Genomic DNA, 20,070 nt, shown 5'->3' with positions numbered 1-20,070 from the left:
GGACTGAGTATTGCATGTGAGCAGGCCTGGGTTCCTTAACGGTAGTCAACAGGGGGAACAAGGAGAGCGAAAAAGGGAAGCCGCGCCCTAATATGCGACCCACCAATTTCCATGCTACTAGGATGCGCTAAACATGCTCGACTCCTATAAATTTGCATATTGTCTCCTTACCGCAGGCCTAAAAATTCGATATAGATCATTTCTTCATGCTGTCTCACAGGCTTTCATCTGCTACTACGACTACGAGTACAGCAACTACTTAATCCCTTCTTTCACCCTTGAAACGAACCACGACTTTGTGATGATGACTTCGAGAGAAGAAGGCCACGCAGAATGGGTAACATCTGGGAAAGAGCAACTTACTTCCGATGTAGAGCATACTCTGAAGCTTGCCAACGATTATGCTCTTAGTTCGATACGCTCCGATGGGCATTGGTGCGGGGAGTTGAGGTCCAATGTCACTATCACGGCCGAATACATCTTCCTTCGACACGCTTTGGGTCTAGACTTGAGAGCCGATAATGCGGCTTACTGCCGCCATATACTATCACAGCAGAACTGCGATGGCTCATGGGGCCTAGCACCTGAATATCCAGGTGACGTATCGACCACGACTGAAGCCTACTTGGCACTCAAGTTGCTGGGGGCGAGTCCGGACATGTCGGTCATGCAACAAGCCCGCGCATTTGTTCTCAAAGCGGGCGGCGCTGAAAAAGTTCGCGTTTTCACTCGCATCTTCCTGGCAACTTTCGGATTGTTTCCATGGGATGCAGTGCCCCAGCTGCCCGTGGAGCTAATTCTTCTGCCTTCCAGTTGTCCAATCAACATGTACACTTTAGCGTCCTGGGCCCGAGGGACCATTGCCCCGCTGCTGATTATCTGCCACCATCGGCCCGTGTACGCGCTACCGGCGGACTACTTAGATGAGCTATGGCTCAATCCGACTAACAAAAATGTGCCGTATGGCTCATCACTCCGGGATCTGCTGTGCCAGGGAGACATTACTGGACTTGCATTTAGTGTCGTGGATAACTTGCTTTACTACCTGAACGGTCTCCGTTCCGTCCCTTTGCTCCGATCATACGCCCGACGAAAATGTCTACAGTGGATCCTTGAGTGCCAGGAGCCCACTGGTGACTGGGCTGGGATCTTTCCTCCGATGCATGCCAGTATTTATGCGTTCGTGTTAGAGGGCTACGAGCTGGATGACCCTCCAGTCCGTCTTGGAATCCAAGCATTGGAAAACTTTGCTTGGGAAGACGAACAGGGCAAACGGATCCAAGCATGTGTTTCTCCCGTGTGGGACACAGCATTGATGTCGATCGGGCTCTGCGATGCCATGTCGCCCGATAAGCACGTCCTCCAGCAGGCCATCACTTGGATCCGGAATCGCCAATTGCTGAAGCCCTGCGGGGACTGGCGGATCTACCGTCCTAAGCTAGCCCCCGGGGGGTTTAGCTTCGAGTACGAGAATAGCCACTATCCCGATGTGGACGACACCGCGGCCATCATTCTGGCTCAGCTGAAGCAGGATCCTCAATCCGTCGCTTCGGACTCTGTGATTGCAGCTGCAACATGGATCCTAGGCATGCAGAACCCTGATGGCGGCTGGGCCGCTTTTGACGTGGAGAATGATAAGCTGTTCCTCAACAAAATTCCCTTCAGTGATATGGACAGCTTGTGTGACACCTCCTGTGCCGACATTACTGGGCGGATTCTGGAAGCCTTCGGATTGATGATGAGACGTGAATCGAAAATGCCCGTCCTTTCTCCAATGTTACGGCATGCATGCACTCGGGGGATCACATACCTTGCATCCACACAAGAGGCCAATGGAGCCTGGTTCGGACGATGGGGGTGTAATTACATCTATGGGACGTCTCATGCACTGTGCGGATTGGCTTACTACATGGAAGATGACAAGCGAGTCAGTGGGCTAGTGGCGCCGGCGCTACAATGGCTAAAATCCAAACAAAATGACGACGGCGGTTGGGGCGAACCGCTACTATCCTACCAAACAACAGGCACTCAGCTGCAGCAGCAATCAACTCCATCACAGACTGCATGGGCGCTAATGGGGCTATTGGCCCACCTTCCCCTCACTGACCCTGCTATCGAGGGTGGGATCCGGTGGCTGGTACGTTCACAACAGCCAGAAAAGGGCATTGGAGCTTCCTGGCCCGAAGCGGTCTACACGGGAACAGGATTTCCTAATCATTTCTATCTGGGCTACGACTACTATCGGCATTATTTTCCCATGATGGCCCTTGGGCGCTATTTGCAGGCGAGTCGGGCCCACGCCTAAAGATGCTGCAAGGAGGTGATCGCAGCCACCCGATCGATCACTTGCGTCTGTGTTTTTGAATGATACTATAGAAACCATGTAAACAAAGGTTTTGTGGTGATGAATTTAATATGAATTCATGTTTATTGTTTAGCAGCGCTATCTTCTAGAGTATTTACACCTGTAGTACGGTTAAACTTCGACCATTTACCGGTACGCCCTTGCAGCGTGGTAGCAGCGCAACCTTAAAAGCAAGTAGCTAACTGTAGGAAGTTTCTCTTTTTTATCCAGCACTGCTGACATGTCTTTAAACCTAAGATAAACTTTCATGACCGTAACCATTCTTCAAGAATAGTCTTATCCAACGTACATGCAGAAACGCTGCAGCACAGCCAAGATATTGAACATCGGAAAGAGATAATACTCACAGATTGTGACGGATCCTATCATACCATACATGAATTAATGAATGAGACATACTTGGAAAAGCGAGACAAAGGCCCAGCCATAGTTGCCACCAGGTTGATTTTGTTTAGTTAGCCGAGTTGATTCGGCATAATGCAGCTAGATATTAGTACTGGTATATACTCGCTAATTGCCCCTTGCTCAAGCGAACGGATACTAGTCCCGGGATATTTTGTAGCACATGAGTCGATGACAACAAGGAACGAACCTCGAGACATTCCGCATGAGACACGTAGCACGCATACTGGATTTTTCGTCTGTTGGGTGGCCCGGGATTTGATTGAGCAGACTAAAACTTGGAAGTCGATTTAGTGGATGTGGATAGCGTCCGCAGACTACTAAGTATTTACTCCGCTTCCTTGGTCGGGATCACAATGGGGGTCTGACCAGTCGGGTAGATTTGGTGGGTGCTTCGTAGTATAGGCCAGGGCTGAAGGGCTGGAAAAGTCTTCCCTTCTCCATACGGTTAGGTAGTGGTGGGACTGCGAAGGATGGTCCGAAAAGAATCGTGAGGCACTTTTTTGGACAAACATTGATTGATTTGTAGGTATGCTGTGAGACATTGTAGATCGATATGGGCTCTTCAGCGGGCGTGCAAGTAGTATCTCGACTCTCGAGGAGGATACTGCTCTGCGGGGGGCGAGTGGGGCGTGCGGCTGAGGTGCATAATAGTGCTGGATGAAGTTATCTTTTCGTCACATTCTCCCTTCCTTCAAGTGGATCAAGTTCAGATCAATTGGACAATTGAGAACGGGACGGGGCGCATGTGTTAGTAGGTTTGCTTCCCCTCCTGTGGAACTCCGAGCATTGCTCCTGCCCTCCTCTCCCGTTCCCGGTTAGCATTCGTGACTGCCGTAATGGAGATGAAGATGAAGATGACAGGTCGTGCAGAAAAGTAGAGAGACCAGGGGGTCCTTGACATGCCTCTCTTTCTCTGCATCCCCCTCCCCCTTCCTTCTTTGGCTCTCGCCTTGCACAATATCCCAACATCATGATGGAGTTTTTTTCAAACTTCAGCCGGGCCCGGCCAGCAACTGTGCCCACTGACAAGGTTGTCCCTCTACGGTATTGGGATGACCTGGACTATCTCCGTCGTCTCTGCCATGATTTCACCTTTCGTTTTGACGACGTACTGGACGCCTCCAAGCTCGATGCTGCTTTGGCTCGTTTGACAGAGATTGGAGACTGGAGCCAGTTGGGAGCTCGTCTGCGCCTGAATGTATGGTTATGAAGATCCCTCCATCCATCAAACCAGTTTCTGCCAGGATCAGTGAGGCTAACTCTCGCCAACTCAGGATCAAAACCGCCTTGAATACCACATTCCCGCTGAGTATACCAAAGCGCGGCCGGCATACAACTTCACCATCATCGAGTATGGGTTGCGCATCTCTGAGCACGAACTGGGTAAACAGCTACCAAAATCAGGCCAAGATCAATCTGTTCTTTCGCCTTCGCCCGCTGTCTTCGCTCCTATTGTCCGCCATGCGGATAGTCCTCGTAAGCTGGCTGACTGGATATACACCGACCGGCCACAACTTCATATCCATGTTTCTGTCTTTCAGGACGCGACTCTGGTGACGGTTAGCTATGTTCATACTCTGTTTGATGCTATTGCGAGGTCAACATTCTTCAACGCGTGGATAGCTGTTCTACGGGGTCGAGAAGACGAAGTACCGCCTTTCATCCCTTTCGAACATGATCCTCTGCGCACACTGGGTACAGAAGCCCCGGTGAAGCCCTATAGTAATTTGGACCGCGCTCTTAGCGGACTTAGCCTTGTGATCTTTGGGCTGCGGTATCTATGGGAGCTGTTCTGGTATCAGCAAGAGGAGGAACATCCCATTCGCCTACCAAGGCGATGCGTGGACCGGCTGAAGGAATCCGCTCGGAAGGAGCTTGCTGCGATGAGCCCCGATAATGAGGACAAGGCGCCCTTTCTGAGTGAAGGTGATGTCGTAATGGCGTGGTGGGTGAGGACTATTGTCACAGCTCTGAACCCGGCGCCAGATCGAACCATCATGGTCATGAACGTCTTCAACGTATGGGCGCTTTTTGAGGAGTGGTTCCCAACTGGCGGCGCGGGGTTCATTGGTAACGCATTTTTCTATTCCTACACGCTGCTAGTTGCAGGCCAGGTTATTCAGGATGCTAGCCTCGCATATGTGGCGTCCAAAAACCGTAAAGCCCTCATGGAGCACCGAACAAAGGAACAGGTTCAAGCCATGACATCCATGCAGAGGGCATCGTTCACCCGGACACCACCAGTTGTCGGAGATGCCAATTTGCTATTCATGGCATGCACCAATCAGCACAAGGCCAGGTATTTCGAGCTGGACTTTTCGGCTGCCGTGGTGGCCCCGGGAGTGCCTCTGAGCGAACGGCCACATGCTCTAGGTAGACCGTCGTATATCAACGACATTGAGACTTGTCAGGGGTACCCGACCCGGAACGTAGTCAGGATAATTGGGAAGGATGCTGCGGGGGATTATTGGCTTTTGTTCAAGACTCGACCGGGCGCGTGGGCAATTATTCATAGACAGTTGGTAGCGTTGCTGAAGCTGGATGAGAAAGAATGATGTATGTCAAGCAAATTAGTTAGTACGAGAAGCTTGAGACCAGTGGGTCTGGATATGGAAAGAACTATGTGAATGCCATGACCCACATAGCAATCGCATGTTAATCCAATCCATATTAGTCGATCGCATTCCAGTCCCTATAAATGGACCGGTCGCCCGGAACATTCGCCCTTGATTCAGCGCCTTGGGACAGAGCTACGCATAAGCATGTCCAGCCAGGGGGTCCCACTCAAGGTTAATATCCAGCCCACTGCTGACACAATACAAGCGGCAGAAATTATCCAGTCTCAAATCCATATAGAGCGGAGCACCGCCAACATCTTCACCCTTTACCGAAGCGCCAACGCATCGCAGCTATGTCTGCTATTCCTATCGGCATGCTGCGCCATAGCCGCAGGCGCAGCAATGCCTCTAGTAACCGTCGTATACGGGAATTTTGCACGCGAGTTCATCACCGGAGACAACAATGCGCCGGATGAAATCCGAGATCGGGTTCAGCGTCTCGCGCTTTACTTGGTATATATTGGTAGGGTTAATGCCGATTGAATCAGTTTAGTTATCCTGTGAGTACGATCTGACGCAGCAACGCAGCAATCGGGTCTCTAGTCACTACTGCCATCAGCACGTTTGGCTTCAACATCGTTGGAGAGAAAATCTCGCGCCAGCTTCAGCAGAAATACCTCGCTTCGGCTTTGCGGCAGAACATGGCTTATTTCGATGTAGTCGGGGTGGGCGAGCTGACGTCTCATATGGATCAGGATATGAAGTTGATTCAGGCAGGTATCTCGCAGAAGATTGGTGAGCTTCTTTCTGGATTGTCGGGCTTTGTGGTGGCTATTATTTGTGCGTTTATTCAGAATGCGCGCTTCGCGGGCATTATGTTATCTCAGCCGATTGCCTTGCTTACGCTTATTGGGGTGATGGGGGGGTTTCTGAGTGTAACACAGCGAATGGGCCTGGCTCAGTATGTCAGAGCAGATAATCTGGCCCAGGAAGTGCTCAGCGCGATGAGGAGTGTCATTGCTTATCGGAGCCAGGAAAGGTATGGCAAAAGGTATTCCGAGGCGTTGCGACGTCCAGCGCAATTGGACTTTCGGGAGCGCTTCATTTTTGGAATGCTGGTTGCAGGATCTTTCATGGTTATGCACTGGGCGAATGGGTTGGGTGTATGTATATCGTCTCCTTACGGTTTCTTGCGACAGCCAGATGAGTTTCTGCTGACGATTGCCAAGTTCTGGCAGGCTGATCGTCTCCTCCGCCAAAAGCGTTGCACTATCTCGGAAGTTCTGACCATTATGTATGCAATGGCCGTGGCGGGTGGAATGCTCAGCCAAGCATTGCCAGCCATTGTCAATATCACCCAGGCCAACGCGGCCGCCAGCCGTGTCTTTTCTGTCATTGAGCGGAGGTCACCCATAGATCCTTCTGCAAGTACCGGGGTGATGCACAGTCGGGTCAGAGGGGAGATTAGCTTCAAAGGTGTACACATTACGTATCCTTCGCGGCCTGAGGGGAAGGTTCTAAAAGATGTCAATTTCGTTGTGCCTGCCGGGCATACCGTAGCGTTTGTGGGACCATCCGGGTCTGGGAAATCAACCGTGTTTGCCCTTCTGGAACGACTGTACCATCCTCATAGCGGTCGGATCATGCTGGACGGCGAGCCAATTGATGTCATGAATGTCTCGTGGCTAAGATCGCAGATTGGGTATGTCGGTCAAGACGTCACTTTGTTCCGTGCATCAATACACGACAACATCGCATATGGGCTTCCCAAAGCTGCAGTTGAGGTGCTTCACGGCTATTATGTTTTGCCTCTCAGTCTTTTATACTGATTTTGTGATGCAGGATTTGGACGCATATGCGCTACGAAAGCTTGTGATAGAGGCTGCCAAAGTTGCCCAGATACACGATTTTGTTGCGAGTCTGCCTGAGGAATACAACACCATAGTTGGGGCACATGGATCAAATCTCTCAGGAGGCCAGAAGCAGCGTCTTGCTATTGCCCGCGCAATCATCTCTCAACCAGCAATATTACTGCTAGATGAGGCCACGGCTGCACTTGACAGCAGGTGTGAGAGAGCAGTGCAGGAGGCGCTGGACAACGCCGCCTCAGGACGAACTACCCTGATAATAGCCCATCGGCTGTCGACAGTCCAGAATGCCGACAAAATCATCGTCATGAAGGACGGTCAAATCCTAGGTCAGGGCTCCCATTCAGAGTTGTTGAGTACATCTGCGATGTACCGAGAATTAGTGAGATATCAGGCACTTGAAATACCCCACCGATCAGAGGACGACAGGCTTATCAACCAAAGGCCTCACTTGTTGGGCGCTCATGAAGAATATTCCAAAGATACATTGGTCAATTTTGATACGGTAGGTATGCTAGAGGACAGCCCATTGGCAGTACGGTCGTCCAGTAGCAGTTTCAGGCGAATTTGGAGCCTCAATAGACCAGAGTTGCCATTTACAGTCGCTGGTGTGAGCTTCAGCGTTTTGGCTGGAATAACATTTCCGGTTCAAGCAATCTTCTTCGGTAATGGGATCATGTCAATGATTAGTCCTAACCTCAGTACCGGTGGACATAATGTTCAATTTTGGGCCTCTATGTATCTTACCCTCGGTATTATCGCATTTGTGCTTTATTCTGTACGGGGATATTGCTTTGCCGTGTCCGCATCACAGTTGGTTCTCCGAGCCCGCTCGCAGTTGTTTAAGCATTTGATTGTGAACGATCTCCCCTTCTTCCAGGACAAAGACAATTCAATTGGTGCACTGGTCGGCTTCCTTGCATCTGGACCTCGGCAGATCACTGGCATTTCGGGAACATCACTGGGGCTTGTGGCTGAAAGCATTGTCATGCTCGCAACAGGAATTACCATCGGATGTAGCTTTGGGTGGAAGCTTGGTCTTGCTGCGACAGCAACGGTCCCCTTAGTAGTTTTTTCCAGCTTCATGCAATACCATGCAGTGGCGCAGGTACAAAAACACATCACGCGCGATACTGGTGCTGTGGCCATTGCACATGAAGCTCTTTCTGCCATCAAGACTGTAGCAGTCCTTGGACTGCAAAGGACCATCAGCGCATCGTTCGAAAGTGAAAGCCATCGAGACAGCCAAGGCAAATACTGGTTTATGTATGCCGCGACATATGCGTGCACCACTTCCCTCCGCGTGATGAGCATCGCTTTCGTTTTCTGGTACGGCGGCACACACCTAATCGCGACTGGCGAATACAATGTCCAGCAATTCTTCATCTGCTTTGCAGCCACAATGTGGGGATCGCAGTCTGCGTCCGTGCTTTTCGCACATGCTCCTGACATTGTAGGCTCTGAAGCTGCTGCTGCTCGACTGGAGAAGCTGATGCAAGCCGGGATGTCGTCAGCCGCCTACAGAAAATTGAATAATGGCAACGCTGACGTGCCAAGTATCACCGCAAACGTTTCGCTGCGACGCATCAACTTCAAATATCCAAGCCATCAATCTCGACTAGCCTTGAACGATGTCAGTCTCGACGTGCCAGCAGGTGCCTTCATTGCTCTTGTTGGTGCTACAGGCAGTGGTAAGAGTTCAGTGATAAATTTGCTGGAGCGCTTCTATACCAGCGAATCTGGCGCAATAGCACTAGATGATATGTCAATTGAACTATATGACCTCGACAGTTACCGAGGTTATCTAGCGCTGGTCGACCAAAACCCTTGTCTTATTGGTGAAGACCTGCGCGACTGCCTGCAGAGTGGTGAGCTGGTTGTATCAGACGCCGAGATTTTGGCCGCTCTAAAGGACGTTGGGTTAGCCGATTTGTGGTAGGCGCTTACAACTCTTCCTATCCCCTTGTTACAAATTCTGATTAATTTGCTTTTTGTGTCAGTTGTCACTTCCTCAAGGTCTAAGTACTCCCATCATGACGAACGGATCGACCCTGTCTGGGGGGCAGCGCCAGCGCATGGCCATCGCGAAGGCGCTTCTATGTCGACCAAAGATTCTGTAAGTGCCCCTTATTATAGAAAGCCCTTGATCAGTGAATTTTGACACTTCTAAGTCTACTTGATGAGGCAACCTCTGCCCTGGACTCCGCCTCAGAGGATTTAGTCCAGAGGACAATTCAGCGTGTGATGAAAGGGCTAACGGTCATCGCTATTGCCCATCGACTAAAGACGATTGTCGATGCTGATGAGATCCTAGTATTCAAGCAGGGGCAGATTGTAGAAAGAGGTAGCCACCAGAAGTTGATGCAGCTCGAGGGTGAATATTGGCAGATGGCCAGGTTACAGTCGCTGATGAGGGAAGCATGAACTGGAAGTTGTGACTGTATATGCCTGGTTTGCATATAGTTCGGCTATGCAGCAATGAATGAACATAAGTCATTGGTAAGCGGGACATTTTATGAAATTACCGAACCAAGAAACCCAAGACCCTGAGCAGTATCATGTGACCCGACAGTAGGCTTGGCAGGTCCGAAAACAGACTAGTCAAGTGACCGGCATGAAGGTCTGATCCCCCCCCAAAACAATCCAGACAAAACGAGTACGAGCGGAATCACCGGATGCCACCAATTACTCCCACCCCTTGGCAGACAGACCTGTCCAACTATTCGATGCTCCTTGGCATATTTCTTTTGAACAAGTCTCAGCATCCAAATTAGTTGACTACCTGATAGGTCGGTCAAATTAGAAGTGGTGAACACTCCGCTCCTCTTTCTCCCCTTGTAGATAGGCAACAACCAATACCTGCACGGAGGAAATTGATAGCTCCGAGATTGGCAGGGTCCTGTTCCCTTCCGCTCAGATGCGTCGGAGAGAATGAGCGAATTGGTAGTGCTTGGGTTCGGCCATCAAGACTAAAGTAGCATTTCTGTGGGGACGACTAGTCAGAAAGTCCAGGGGGTTAACCTAACCTGATGGTGGAAAGCAACTTTGGTTCTTCCGAATAAGGGGCAGTTCGTTACGGTATTGGGAGTTAGGGGTGGGTGTATGGATGCTGTACGATGGTGGTATGTACTACTTACCACTGACCATCAACTTTTGTTAACTCTCTGGAAGCAACCCGACTGTTTCAGGTGCGTGATAAGATTCTGACATATACCCGGTAGCGGAGTCTAGTACTCATTCCACCTTTTATAATGAGTTTAATCTGGGGGCGGATAGATGTTAGAGGTTGGAGGGAGGTATGCTCGTAAGCATGTATATAGAAGGACCTGACTCGAGTCAGTGCAAGGATGGTTAGCCTCGATGGTTGTGTCCAGTAGTTGTTTGGTCGATAATGCAGGGCGTACTTCTAGGGCATTTGTCTGCCCTACGAGGTGCATGATGTATCGATCTCGCTGGACATTATTAATATGTCTCTTGGCCTCAGCATCCTTCTGTCTTGGCCTCATGAATTCCATGTATGATTCGTGCCAACACAGTGCCCCCCTTGTGCTTTAGGGGGGTTTCAACACTGCAGGTCATCGTCTGAGAACCAGCCGTCCGGCCTCCGAGTTGCCCTGCTTGCAGGGAAAGATAGGGACACGGACACTAAAACACAATGGGGAGATTTTCAAGATGCTGTCACCGTGGCACGGATAATTAGCCAAAGCCATCCTGCATCTGTGCTGTGCTGACTAGACACAATGGACATTACGACCAGGGAGACCGGGAGGTGCGTATAGCCCTATGAATCAGTCGGCTGCTCTGCTGATGCTGGTTGGTGATACGGTAAGCGGGTGGTACGGAAGGCGTTCCCGTATGTAAGCCGTAACATCCCTGGGAAGAAGATAAGTGGGGAGGGAGGGAGGAAAAAAACAGAGCCAAAGACACGTCGGGAAAGATGGCACGCGAGACCCGACTCTTTTTTTCTCTTTCTGCCCTGAATTCGGCCAAAATCAATCAATCACTTATGGAGCGCCGTCTCCTTTCGGTGGATTCTTTGATGGTTGCCTAGGAACTAATACTCTCGTGATTTCGAAGAGAGGAGACCATCCATCCTGACACTTTTTCCTACCAAATATCGCAAGTAGCTCTCTCTTTGTCCTCATGGGAATGGAGCATTGGCATGCCAGGCGTTCTTAGAGCAGCCAACCAGCTCCCTGTCGTCATGGCTGTTATCCTTGCCGATCCGGACCTGCAGAGCGTCATCCACGGAAAGGGTCCAAGGCCTATTCCCAACGCGCCAATGTAATAATCTATCTAATGAGGGTCCTCAGTGGATCTCCCAAATGTCGCCCCGCTTGGCTGGTTGAAGTCACCCCGTTAGTACGGAGTCGTATTTGATTCTATTCTTCCTCGGCCTTAACCAAATTTCCCTCTCTCCCCCAGAGGTGCAAAGCTTTTTCCCGTCGTGTCGAACTGAACGGATTCGTCGGATCTTCCGGTTTGATTTGCGGGCTCGTGTGGTTCTCGAAGCCTGTCTAGTCGGACTATCAAGAACCGTTCCCCGTGCTTTTCTCTCCTGATCTTCCTTTCCCTTTCCCTTGTATCTTCCCCCCTCAGTCTATCTTCCCCCCCTGTCTTGTCCATGCCTGATTGGCGTGTCGAGTCGGGCTGGCACTTACTTGGCTGCTCTCATTGTTAGCACCGGTGGCCTTTCTTTTCTCTCGTCCGATGCACCACGCGATTTGAATGGTTCGACGTATGCGGCTATAACGCATTCGAGCAACGACTTGGCTGCCCTGTTCTGATCCCCCGCATCGACCGGATCACTGTTCATATTCACCCAACCACCGCCTATCCGGTCCAGAATGCAAGCAGGGGCGTGATTGACCTCCCAAACTATTCAACAACCCTTTTCAAAACATACAACCTTGACATCTGCCGCCGGACATGAACCCTCGGGGCCTGCTGGCCGTCCTCACCTGCGCGATCTGGTCAGCGGTGGCCACAGCACGCCCCAGCCCCGCAGAGCAGAGCTATCACGGCAGTTTCGTCCACCGCAATGACCCAGACCCGCTGTGGCAGAAGTACGGGCTGAACAAGTCAGACGAGTTCAAATATTTCCATGAGCCTGGTCGTGACGATACCCTGGGCCACTATGATTCGCGGTTTTTCCAGGGGGAGCCGGTTCCGGACGCGGAGCGATCTGTCACATTGACACATATGATCCGAGCATATCTGAACTTCTTCGAGGATAATGGACTGGAAACATGGATTGCGCATGGAACATTGCTGGGATGGTGGTGGAATGGCAAGGTGGGCTATTCCTGATGCACCAGACATGGTTAGTTTTGGCCGGTCTAACCCTTTTTTTTTAGATCATGCCCTGGGACTGGGACATCGACACTCAAGTAATGGACACCACATTGTTCCATCTCGCCGACCACTTCAACCAGACTGTTGTACAGTATACCACTTCCGACCCTGACGTCGAGCGCCGTTACCTCCTGGACATAAATCCGTGGGCGCGTCAACGTGATCGTGGCATGGGACTGAATATAATTGATGCGCGCTGGATCGACATCACCACGGGACTATACATCGATATCACAGGGCTGAGCCGACTGACGGCCGAGAAGCCCACAGAATGGGAGTGCAAGAATGGGCACAAATATCAGACACACGATATATACCCACTGCGGAGATCGACGTTTGAGGGCGTGCCAGCCAAGGTGCCCTTTAGGTACGACGGGGTGCTAACAGAGGAGTATACAAAGAAGGCGTTGACTCAAACGCAATTTCACAAGTGAGTGAATCGCTTTAGCCGAGAGGTGCCTCTTGCTGACATGTGATAGTCATACGTGGGATCCGGAACTCGAAGAGTGGGTGCTGGACGTGCCGGCCGCAATGGATGACCGGCAGTATGAGTGAGCCAGCCATTCTGGCTGCGTAGTATTCTTTCTATCGACTGTCATAAGTGCATCATCGGATGGTGTCATGGTCATTCTTGGTATATAATCATATAAGGATCGGAGTTCAGGGTACAGGCGGCGTTGTGGACAGTCAGCGTTCTGCAGAGTCAATCTAGTGGTCATACAATCTTTCTGCAACATTCTGCATGAGCTAAATCAGGCGTAGTACATTTGTAACAAAGTAGGACCCGCGGGGTGATCAATCCCAAACAGCATCTCTCAACGCCAAACAAACGCGGACCAGCCGAAATTAAGCAGCGACGATCTGCTGGCTACCTGAGGCACCAGTACCAGGGGCCCTGCCATTACATACCAATAAAAAATAGTGAAACCATACTAACCTTAATCGACTAGACCTTATCGCCCTATCACCACGTGATACAACAAACCACGCTTATCGCCTTATCGCTGACAAAACAAGATCGAACTCCATCGAAGATCATCACCACTTCTTCTTCTCTGTATATAACTCAACTTTCTCCCCCACAAACACCCCCTCATTTCACACGCCACCCTCACACATTCACCAGCAACCATGACTGACTCCGAAACCCCAACAGGGGACACCCTAACCCTGCAAATCCACCACCGCAACGCCTCCCACCCCATCACTCTCCCAACAACCAGCACCCTCACAGATCTAACAGAGCTCATCTCCTCAACATTGCAAATCCCTCCAACCCACCAAAAGCTCCTCATCTCCCCCTCCCCAGGAATGCTTAAACACCCATTCCCATCCACCCCCCTCCAGGACCTCCTCCCCCTCACCTCCCCCAAATTCAAGCTCACCCTGCTGGGCACACCCCCACGAGACATCGAATCGCTCAACACGCACGGCACCGAACTCAAAGCCCGCGCTGAAGCCCGCGATCGCGCGCATCGTCTCTACGCCGCAAAACCCACTCCCTCCAGCACCTCCTCCAACGTTAGCAAAATTCACACTCTCTCAAACAGCGCCAACGGCAGCGGCTCCTACACTTTCCACCGATGTGTTCCGCTCCCGCACCTGCCTAACCCGTCTAAATCATTGACATTTCTTGAGCGCCTTCGCGACGATCCCGGGATTAAGTCCGCGATGCAGAAGCATAAGTTCTCTGTGCCGCTGTTGACGGAGATGGATCCGGCTGAGCATACAACGAGTGAGTCGAGGACGTTAGGGTTGAATCGGAATAAGGGCGAGGTTATTGAGTTGAGGTTGAGGACGGATGCGTATGATGGGTATAGGGATTATCGCACGATACGGAAGACGCTGTGTCATGAGTTGGCGCATTGTGTTTTTAGTGAGCATGATCGCGATTTTTGGGATTTGACGAGCCAGATTGAGAAGGAGGTTGAGAGGGGGGATTGGACGAAGAGTGGGAGGACCGTTGGAGAGCAGGACTTTTATAATCCTGGGGATTGGGAGGGGGTTAGGGAGCATGGGTTGGTGGTTGATGAGAAGGGGTGGACTGGAGGGCAGTTTGTGCTTGGTGGGGGTGGTGGGGGTGGTGGTGGAAGGGGAGAAAGTCGGAGGGAGGTTTTGGCTAAGGCGGCGGAGGAGAGGATGAAGAGGGCGAGAGAGCGAGAAGGAGAGGGGAGGTCTTGATTAATGGGTGGTTCAAGTGGTTCTTGTATAGTTTTTGAATTTGCGTAGCATCTTGGTATATACTCCTTTCCGACACCAGCATTTTATGACATGAAATGACATGATATGATACCATACTGAGGACATCTACAGCTGCTCGTTCACGAACAGACCAGCCATACCCTGGCCCGTGCCAATGCACATACTTGTCACCAGTACCTTCTTCTTCGTCCGTCGCGCCTCACTGAGGATGGTGCAAATCTGGCGTGCGCCCGTTGCACCGAGCGGATGGCCGAGGGCGATGGCACCACCGCGCGGGTTCACCTTGGCGTGCTCCAGACCCAGGTTGTTGAGACAGTAGACAGCCATAGAAGCAAAAGCCTCATTGATCTCGTAGATGTCGATGTCATCCTTGTTCAAGTTGAACTGGGACAGCAGCTTGGGGATAGCTGCGGTGGGACCAATACCCATGATCCGGGGCGGCACTCCCGCGACGGTGGCACCGCAGAACTTGGCCAGGATGGGCTGGTTCAGCTCAATAGCCTTGGAGCGGCGCATGAGAAGAACAGCGGCGGCTGCACACACATCATCAGTATAACCCTCATAACTCTTCCATCACAAAAATTACTTACCACCATCCGTAACTTGACTCGAGTTACCTCCCGTGCTCCGGTTACCGAACTGCGGGAAAGCAGGACGGATCTTGCCCAGAGACTCTGGCGTCGTACCATAGCGAATACCCTCATCCTTGGTCAACGTCACCTGCTTCACCTCCCCAGTCTTCGGGTCCTTGACCTTTGTAGTAATGGGGACGATCTCATCATCGAACCAGCCCGCCTTCTGAGCTTCCTCCGCCCGACGGAACGATTCCGCAGCGTACTTGTCCTGCTGCTCGCGCGTGATGTTGAAGTCTGCACCAACATTCTCCGAAGTCTGTCCCATAGGCTGCATGCAATCCGCCGCTTCCTGGTTGCGAAGGACCTCCTCGTTGAATGGGCGTGGCAACCGGTCGCCACCAGCGGACATCAGCTCCGCGCCAACAGCGATACCAACATCAATGGCACCGAGCTGGATCTGGTTCGCGATGTCCTGTACGGCCTTCAGACCAGACGAGCAGAAGCGGTTCACGGAGGATCCGCCGGCCGTGTGAGGGATGCCGGCTGCGAGGGAGGCGGCGCGGACGAGGTAGGCTGCTTTGCCGTCGCCGACCTAGATAAATGGTATGAGAGTTAGCAATCCGGTTTCCATTAGAGGACAAGTCGGCGCTCACATTTCCCAGACACACATCCTCAACCAGAGCGGGGTCAATCTTAGATTTAGAGAGCACTTCCTTCAACAGCGCATAGAGGATATAATCCAGTTCTGTGTCCTTGAATCCACCCTTGACGGCCTTTGCGAGGGGCGTGCGCAGCGCGAGAGTGATGACCACATCGTCTGGGTTCTTTTGGGTGCTGGAGGTGCTGATTAGTGGTGTTTGTTTGCCGGAAACGGTCTGGTGCTTACATTGCGGCGAGTCCGCTGTTACCCGATGGCTTCAGGTGACTGAGGATAGAGTTTAGACGATCTGCTGCCATGGTGTTCTGTGTAGCTGTTGAAAGATTCAGGGGTCAGCTTCTGGAAGGTGTATTGATTGAGGGGAGCTGATAGCATGAAAGCGGAGATGAGTCTGTCGGGCGCAAATTGGTATTACAAGGCAAGATGCAGCTGTTCAACGAGTCGATGAGTATATACGTACCTGTGAGAAGAGAGATATTGCTGAAAGATCAAGAAGGATAAGCAAAAAGCGGAGCAGAAGAGGGGAGAGGAGGATGATATAATGAAAGGAGCAAATGCGGTGGTTCTCCAATCCAGCCGAACAGCCGAGGTTCTTTCCCCTCTGGGACGGCCGATCAGCACCAAGAGTACTTTGCCTCTCGGCCATTTTATGAGGAGTGGGAAGTATCTCCGATGTGCCCCAACCTCGGCGACGATGATCACCGTTACAGCTTAATCCCAATGGTTCAAAGCTACCGTGTTTCTAACAAAAGCAATATATGTACAGGTGGCCATTGCCACATTGCGCCCGAATAAGCAAAACCAGTCCAAGCAAACTCAACACCCTATCGCCTGTCCATGACCATACGTTCCTTCAATATCAGTCAACCAATTCCATACCTACAAATGATGATGCTGCTCGTCGTTGCTGATAACACTGCCAATTTCGGACCAGCTAGCTGGAGTAGCTGCACCGGACCGCTCAAAGTCGCTTAGTGTGCCTTCAGACCCATCCACCGCAGACTCATAGATTTGGCTGAAGCTACCGGCAGTAGACGGTGTAGATGGGCGCTCAACGTGATGACCCTCGGAGTGCAGGTCGGACAGGTCTGAAAATGGAGATCTCAGGTCCCGCCCGGTGCCATTGACAGCATGATCCTCCGGATGAGCATAGATAATCTGAGAATAATCTTCGGTGTGGCTAGATGCAGGTGTGTCGGGACGATGGTAGCTATCCGATCCTACAAAGTGTTCGCCCTCACCAAACTGGGAATGGAACGAGGTCGCAAGCCTTTCCGGTGCTTCCGACGTAGGTGTGAACTCAACAAGCGACGGGGTTTGAGAGCCAGGGGGCGGAATTGCAATCTGTAGGCGACTCCCGATGTTGTTTGAGCCATCGATTTCAGCCATAGGAGTGGACGTTCCAGTCTGCTTGCCGCGTTGGACAGGCTGCGACGTCGTTACTTCCACCGCCGTCGAATTGGCCATTGAATCATTCACCAGAGGCTCTGGACTATCCAAAAGCCGGCCACTATCATCCACCAGAGCGTCAAAGCTGCTTGCTGGGGCTCCGTCTCTAGTCTTGCGACGGGCTTCGAGCACGCTGCGTCGCCGCTGAAGCTCTTCCACAGCTAACCGCCGTCGCTCCTCAGCCGCAGCGCCCACCTCTTCCGTCATCGAGATATCCTGCCTAAGAGCGGCTGCGTCTTGTGGATGGATCTCATCGCCGAGATGGTGGAGCGCAAGGGCGATCTTCCGTCGTGAGGTATTGACCCATTGTCGGAACTGGGGCGATTCGTAAACCGCGATACCTGCAGCGACAAGCGCCGACACGGTGATTATAATGCCTGAAAGGTCAGTACCACCGCTTCCGAGCTGAAAGCACTTGCGTAGAATAGCCCTTTCACATGTGAAAAGAAAGAAACTACAATGAAATCATCGCACAGACGATGCGGATCGAGCCGGGCTCGAGCAGCTCATAGATCATGATCATTTTCCTGATAAGCACACCGCCCGGGTAATACAACAGAAGCAGGGCTGTTTAAGCATTAAGGAAACAATGAAATGACCCTTTAAAGCAAGCATACCTTTGGCAACCGGCGTAGGCATGGCGAAACACCCTCAGTCGCGTCCGAAACAGATCTGGGTGAACAGCAGCAGGCAGCGGTAGTAAGGTGAGTGTCGGCGTCACCTCCAGCTTGATCAGGCGGATACCCGGGTTCATTTTCCCCGCCGCCCGCCCCATGTGACCCGCCTCAGCCCTTATCCGGCTGCCCTACCTTGCAACCCGATCCGGCATCCCGCGTTTCCCCTCCGCCCGATCAAAACATCAACATCAACATCAACACCTTCAACTTTCGCATTGCCTTTGCGCGCCTGTACAGTCAAGAACGACGTTCAATTCGCTACACACTAGACAGCCATTATGTCTCGCCCATCCTCCATGGCGCAGCGCCCCCTCACGCTTACAGAGGAGCTCGAGAAGCTCGAGCAGTCCATCACCCTGACTCTCCAAGGTAACAACATCACTTTATATAGCTCCTGTATACACCTCTGACTTTAGTCCTCACCAGAGATCGACCACAACTTTAGCCAAGCGCACCGCATCGTCACAACCAACATTCTTCCCCTGGTCGAGCAATATGCAGAAAGCTCCCGCGACGTCTGGGATGGCGCAAAGGTACATCACCTACCCATGTTCCCCAGCAACGACCCCTGCAGGCACTCTAACTCCCCACCAGTTCTGGAAACAATTCTTCGAAGCCAGCGCCAATGTCTCCCTCTCGGGTTACGAGGAGAAACCTGAAGGAGAAACCGTCCAAGAACCGACCAACCTGACGGCCGAAGAAGACCAAACCGTTACCGAAACAGCCGGCGAAGACGACAGCCAACTCCACCGAGCCGACGACATCGAGCTCACTTCTCTTAGTCTCTCCTCCCACAGCACCCCTCGTGTCGCCGGCCACGACAACCGCTACGCTGCCCATGACGACGACACCTCGTCCATCGCGCACCCAACCCCAGATACCCGCTTCCGCGACGATGATGAGGACGAAAACGACCCCTACCTTCCCACCACCCCAGCCAAATACTCCTCCAGAACCCATCACTACACCGACGACTACTCCCATAACCAATCTCATACCCCGATGTCCTCCTCACCATTCATCCCTCCCGCCGAAGACCCAATCATGCACCAGATGGCCGACAAAACATACCGCGTGCAAGCCACCCCTCTCGGAAAGGGATACGGATACGAGTCCCGGTCCAAGTTTACCGTTACACCAAAGACAACAAACAACAGCAAGAAGTACGCGTACGATGACTCCCCTATTTCCAGTCCGGAGCCGGAAGCCCCGAAACTACATGCGGAGATCTTCTCGTCTCCTATGAAGGGCGTGGAAACGCCGAATACGGGCCGCAAGAGGAGACCTAGTGCGAACCGGCTGCGGATTACCCCGAAGCCCGGAATAAGCGTGCTGACTCCTGCGCGCGGCGGCGGTGGTGGTGCGAGACGATCGGCTTGGGACAGTGATGATGACTTTGATGACGGGGATGAAGACTTGGGCCCGAGTCCGCCTAAGACGATGCAGTTTCACATTCCGCAGAGTCGGTTGATGAAGACGCCTGGTTAGTATACTTGTTCCTTGCCCTGTCTATCTTGCTTGGTTTGCCCTTTCATACATGCAGTACACGCTAATCGATGTATGTTATAAAGCCAAGGAAGCATCGAAACGCATCGTGGAAGACCTCCTCTTCACCGCCGGAGCCAATGACACAACAGACGACCTGCCAATCGAACAAAGTCCCAGTATCATCCAACGAGTGGAGCGACTGGAAGATGAGACATTCTAGATAGCCACTACTCAAATATAATACAATATCCCTCCCTTTTTCAGCTGTTGTATCTAATCACCGTAACATTACAATACGTCCTACAAAATACACACACGGTAAACTTCAACTCCTACAACAACTCAGATACATCTAGTAGACAAGCAACTAAAGCACAATCAATCAAATACTACTACAACTCCATAACTCGATCTATTTATCAATCAAGCAACAATAAACTAGCAGCTAACTAATCACACACACACACACA

General features: G+C 51.7%; 7 protein-coding genes across 7 annotated transcripts; 5 read left to right on the top strand and 2 right to left on the bottom strand.

The window, feature by feature from the left end:
- Nucleotides 1-304: 304 nt before the first annotated feature.
- Nucleotides 305-5,325, top strand: BO88DRAFT_447515 (squalene cyclase; the record flags this gene model as incomplete). Its single annotated transcript, XM_025710381.1, has 3 exons — nucleotides 305-2,188; nucleotides 3,750-3,968; nucleotides 4,045-5,325. 3 exons carry the CDS (start codon nucleotides 305-307, stop codon nucleotides 5,323-5,325), a joined length of 3,384 nt encoding a protein of 1,127 aa, XP_025557385.1.
- A 207-nt stretch (nucleotides 5,326-5,532) lies between these two features.
- Nucleotides 5,533-9,620, top strand: BO88DRAFT_447514 (ABC transporter ATP-binding protein; the record flags this gene model as incomplete). Its single annotated transcript, XM_025710380.1, has 6 exons — nucleotides 5,533-5,851; nucleotides 5,917-7,112; nucleotides 7,171-7,246; nucleotides 7,274-9,131; nucleotides 9,220-9,312; nucleotides 9,368-9,620. 6 exons carry the CDS (start codon nucleotides 5,533-5,535, stop codon nucleotides 9,618-9,620), a joined length of 3,795 nt encoding a protein of 1,264 aa, XP_025557384.1.
- Nucleotides 9,621-12,125: 2,505 nt separating this feature from the next.
- Nucleotides 12,126-13,106, top strand: BO88DRAFT_458769 (putative mannosylphosphate transferase (Mnn4); the record flags this gene model as incomplete). Its single annotated transcript, XM_025711067.1, has 3 exons — nucleotides 12,126-12,491; nucleotides 12,554-12,981; nucleotides 13,031-13,106. The coding sequence occupies 3 exons, from the start codon at nucleotides 12,126-12,128 to the stop codon at nucleotides 13,104-13,106; spliced, it is 870 nt and encodes a 289-aa protein (XP_025557383.1).
- Nucleotides 13,107-13,592: 486 nt separating this feature from the next.
- Nucleotides 13,593-14,885, top strand: BO88DRAFT_197384 (putative zinc metalloproteinase). Its single transcript, XM_025701844.1, has 2 exons — nucleotides 13,593-14,521; nucleotides 14,707-14,885. The coding sequence occupies exons 1-2, from the start codon at nucleotides 13,683-13,685 to the stop codon at nucleotides 14,768-14,770; spliced, it is 903 nt and encodes a 300-aa protein (XP_025557382.1). The 5' UTR covers nucleotides 13,593-13,682; the 3' UTR covers nucleotides 14,771-14,885.
- On the bottom strand, nucleotides 14,744-16,508 carry kat1 (putative 3-ketoacyl-CoA ketothiolase (Kat1)). Its single transcript, XM_025707851.1, has 5 exons — nucleotides 16,447-16,508; nucleotides 16,215-16,299; nucleotides 15,982-16,162; nucleotides 15,344-15,920; nucleotides 14,744-15,286 (listed from the first exon to the last, which is right to left on the bottom strand). Exons 2-5 carry the CDS (start codon nucleotides 16,283-16,285, stop codon nucleotides 14,859-14,861), a joined length of 1,257 nt encoding a protein of 418 aa, XP_025557381.1. The 5' UTR covers nucleotides 16,286-16,299; nucleotides 16,447-16,508; the 3' UTR covers nucleotides 14,744-14,858.
- A 196-nt stretch (nucleotides 16,509-16,704) lies between these two features.
- On the bottom strand, nucleotides 16,705-18,146 carry BO88DRAFT_409012 (uncharacterized protein). Its single transcript, XM_025707850.1, has 2 exons — nucleotides 18,053-18,146; nucleotides 16,705-17,812 (listed from the first exon to the last, which is right to left on the bottom strand). Exons 1-2 carry the CDS (start codon nucleotides 18,072-18,074, stop codon nucleotides 16,866-16,868), a joined length of 969 nt encoding a protein of 322 aa, XP_025557380.1. The 5' UTR covers nucleotides 18,075-18,146; the 3' UTR covers nucleotides 16,705-16,865.
- A 162-nt stretch (nucleotides 18,147-18,308) lies between these two features.
- Nucleotides 18,309-19,852, top strand: BO88DRAFT_409010 (DASH complex subunit ASK1). The gene is made up of 4 exons (XM_025707849.1): nucleotides 18,309-18,481; nucleotides 18,539-18,645; nucleotides 18,707-19,595; nucleotides 19,684-19,852. The coding sequence occupies exons 1-4, from the start codon at nucleotides 18,391-18,393 to the stop codon at nucleotides 19,818-19,820; spliced, it is 1,224 nt and encodes a 407-aa protein (XP_025557379.1). The 5' UTR covers nucleotides 18,309-18,390; the 3' UTR covers nucleotides 19,821-19,852.
- The last annotated feature ends 218 nt before the right edge of the window (nucleotides 19,853-20,070 follow it).

This window comes from Aspergillus vadensis, assembly GCF_003184925.1.
Source record: "Aspergillus vadensis CBS 113365 unplaced genomic scaffold BO88scaffold_38, whole genome shotgun sequence".
Lineage (NCBI taxonomy): Eukaryota > Fungi > Ascomycota > Eurotiomycetes > Eurotiales > Aspergillaceae > Aspergillus > Aspergillus vadensis.
This window is presented reverse-complemented; position numbering and strand designations above follow the sequence as displayed.